Source organism: Triticum aestivum, chromosome 4B (assembly GCF_018294505.1).
Source record: "Triticum aestivum cultivar Chinese Spring chromosome 4B, IWGSC CS RefSeq v2.1, whole genome shotgun sequence".
Lineage (NCBI taxonomy): Eukaryota > Viridiplantae > Streptophyta > Magnoliopsida > Poales > Poaceae > Triticum > Triticum aestivum.
Window position 1 is genome coordinate 657,430,092 of NC_057804.1, and position 2,818 is coordinate 657,432,909.

At 38.0% G+C, this 2,818-nt stretch overlaps 1 protein-coding gene across 1 annotated transcript in view; it reads left to right on the top strand.

Annotated features, from left to right (window-relative positions):
- The window catches only part of LOC123090384 (transcription factor GHD7), a 2,403-nt gene extending 911 nt beyond the window's left edge, over positions 1–1,492 (top strand). The window contains exon 2 of the mRNA XM_044511708.1: positions 955–1,492. Coding sequence (XP_044367643.1) covers positions 955–1,287 — 333 coding nt within the window. The 3' untranslated portion in view covers positions 1,288–1,492. The remainder of the gene's footprint in view (positions 1–954) is intronic.
- The last annotated feature ends 1,326 nt before the right edge of the window (positions 1,493–2,818 follow it).

Below are 2,818 nucleotides of genomic sequence, written 5' to 3' on the forward strand. Positions count from 1 at the left end.
AGAAAGTTTGTGTTTTGTATCAGTTGATGCACAAGAATGGGCGCTCACATCATCAGTCAGACATATATAATTATTTCATTTTGTTTGACTAACAAGGAGTACATGCATACTGAAAATTTGACCTGTGCAATAACTAACTAACTAGACCGACACAGCCAAGGGAAGGCATATAATTAAGCTGCTAGCTAGAGCTTTGTCTGAGTTTAGTAATTACTGAAAATAATAGTCAAACAGTACATATGTCCGCGCCTTCATGTTAATTCCTTGACATAGTTTGCGAAATGGACTATATACTGGATCGATGCACCCTCTTTCTCATTTTATGTGGTCATTTATGAATTTGAATGCTATTTTGTATCTAAATTTTCTCTCGAGCTAGTTTTGTAAGCTTATAGGTCATATATAACCGATACTACTCCCCATAATTGCTTCCGTAGTGGCCCGGTGATTGATTTACCGAGTTCATAAAATTGATCGAGATCAGGTCCAAAACAGACCAAATCCTCATGAATTGGAAACAAGATCCTTGTTTAATTAGTTTCCATCAGGAAATTGCCTACTTAATTACTTGCTATCAATCTTTTGAGGATGTCATGTTCCTCACAAATGGATCCAGATCACAATTGTTGATAAAATTAAATATTTTTAGCAATTCATAAAACCGTGCATAGATGTACAGGGTTGCATGTACGCACGTACATAATACACCTAAATAAAACATATATTCATAGAGCAATTGAGTTTGGACTGTGCGCTTCTTTGGCCATAAAGGCCGGAAAGTTGTTCTCTTCCATTGTCTAAAAAAAAATAGAACAGTTACAATCAAGTGCACCGCTGAATGAAAAAGGGTCAATTTCTGGTTAATAAGAGACCAACTATACTTCATAAACAGGGAATATCAAGTACATATCTGCTACCCACAAGAAAAGTACATAACTTCACTCTTATGATTATTTTCCTCTTGATCCTCAGGTGCCATTCTGCGGGGGCGCATTCACCAGCACTATTAGCAATGCAACGATCATGACTATTGATACAGAGATGATGGTGGGGGCTGCCCATAATCCGACGATGCAGGAGAGACAGGCGAAGGTGATGAGGTACAGGGAGAAGAGGAAGAGGCGGCGATATGACAAGCAAATACGCTACGAGTCCAGAAAAGCTTACGCCGAGCTCAGGCCACGGGTCAATGGCCGCTTTGTCAAGGTACCCGAAGCCGATGTGTCTCCATCACCCCCAGCTTCGCCCTATGATCCTAGTAAACTTAACCTCGAATGGTTCCGGTAGTGTTTTATCAAAGTAAAATAAGTTGGTTATTGATTGAACGGTTGGAGGAGTTATGTTAATTGACTATTTCAAAAGGTCAGCAGACCAATCAAAGAAAATTTATTTATTGAAACAAATATTATTATGCTTTATGTTAATTTAAGCATGTAATTTGAGGAGGCTAGCTACTTATTAGATGTGTATTTATTGTATGCAACCGATTTAATCAATTCATCACCAACTCAAAGTTAAATACAAACGAGCTTTTTTATGTATAAAGTTGTTATTTTATCTTGAGGACTTCTCTAGGGTGGAAAACGGTTTGGGAGTTATGAGTAAACCATCGCGGCCGCCAAATACGTACAATGCTTATTTGAGAGAGAAAATTGTATTTCATTCACCAAATTTGAGTTGAACCTTGTAACCACATGTATATTACAAAGCTGTGTGTCAACTAACTAATTTGAGGCGCTATCATAGGTAAAATACCTCCAATATGTACGAATGAGGCACTTTAATAGAATATGTCACGTTGCATGGAAAATTGTAAACATGTCAAGACACCATAATAGCTGCAGATCATCGAAAGCTTGTGTACTATATTATAATTATGAGTTCCTTATGCTGTTTCATGTACTTATTGAAGTGATCGTTCATCTATGAGGTAAGTTTGTACATTCATTCGTCCACTTAACCTCACCAATATAGATTGCCAGTTAATTGGTTTGGCCATCGTTTAATCGATCATGTGTATGTGTGCGTCCATAGTTACACCGCCTTTATCACTGGGAGATAGATGCAGATTGGGACATGGCACACGAGTGGCAGCCTCCAACCTCAAGCTGGTGCAAACCAGATCAGCTATACAAGATAACAATGTCTGTCCAAGATAAAGGGAAGCTATTGTTGACTACCATGATCCAACAAGTTGCTAAATACTAGTTGTCATGAGATCTATTAAGTCCAATGCTCGATGAAAGTGATTAGGTTAATTGTTTGTTCCTTAATTCATGGGCGAATCTAGGGGTGCCATGGGTGAACGCAAAGTAAGTTTAGCTATATACTTAACACTAATTATCTAATAAGTTAATGCTATTTATAACTATTTGTTGGTACCATGATAATGTTTAGACTAAATTATATTATGGAGTGTACATTTCACAATATTGTAGTAGCGGCACCCCGATGTTAAGATCCTAGGTCCATCGCCACCTTAATTAATATCAAATCCCGTGAACAAGTTACTTGGTTGTTCCATCTTGTAAGCGTGTATCAGTTAACCGCGGTTCAGTGGGATGAAAACTATTTTCCATGTTCACCGCTAACCACTTGAGTTACCAAGGGCTTTTGATGAGAACAAGCCCTACCCTAGTAATTTGAGCCACTGAAATGCGGCTTGTTTTTTTTCTTTTGAGTCGGAAGTGCGGTTAGCTAATACTCCTTACAAGATAGAACTTTCTTCTTGTCAAATACAACATTATTTCTGCATACCTAAATTGGCCAAAGACGCATGGAGCCACGCGCATAACAAGCAATTGTAAAACTTATCTAC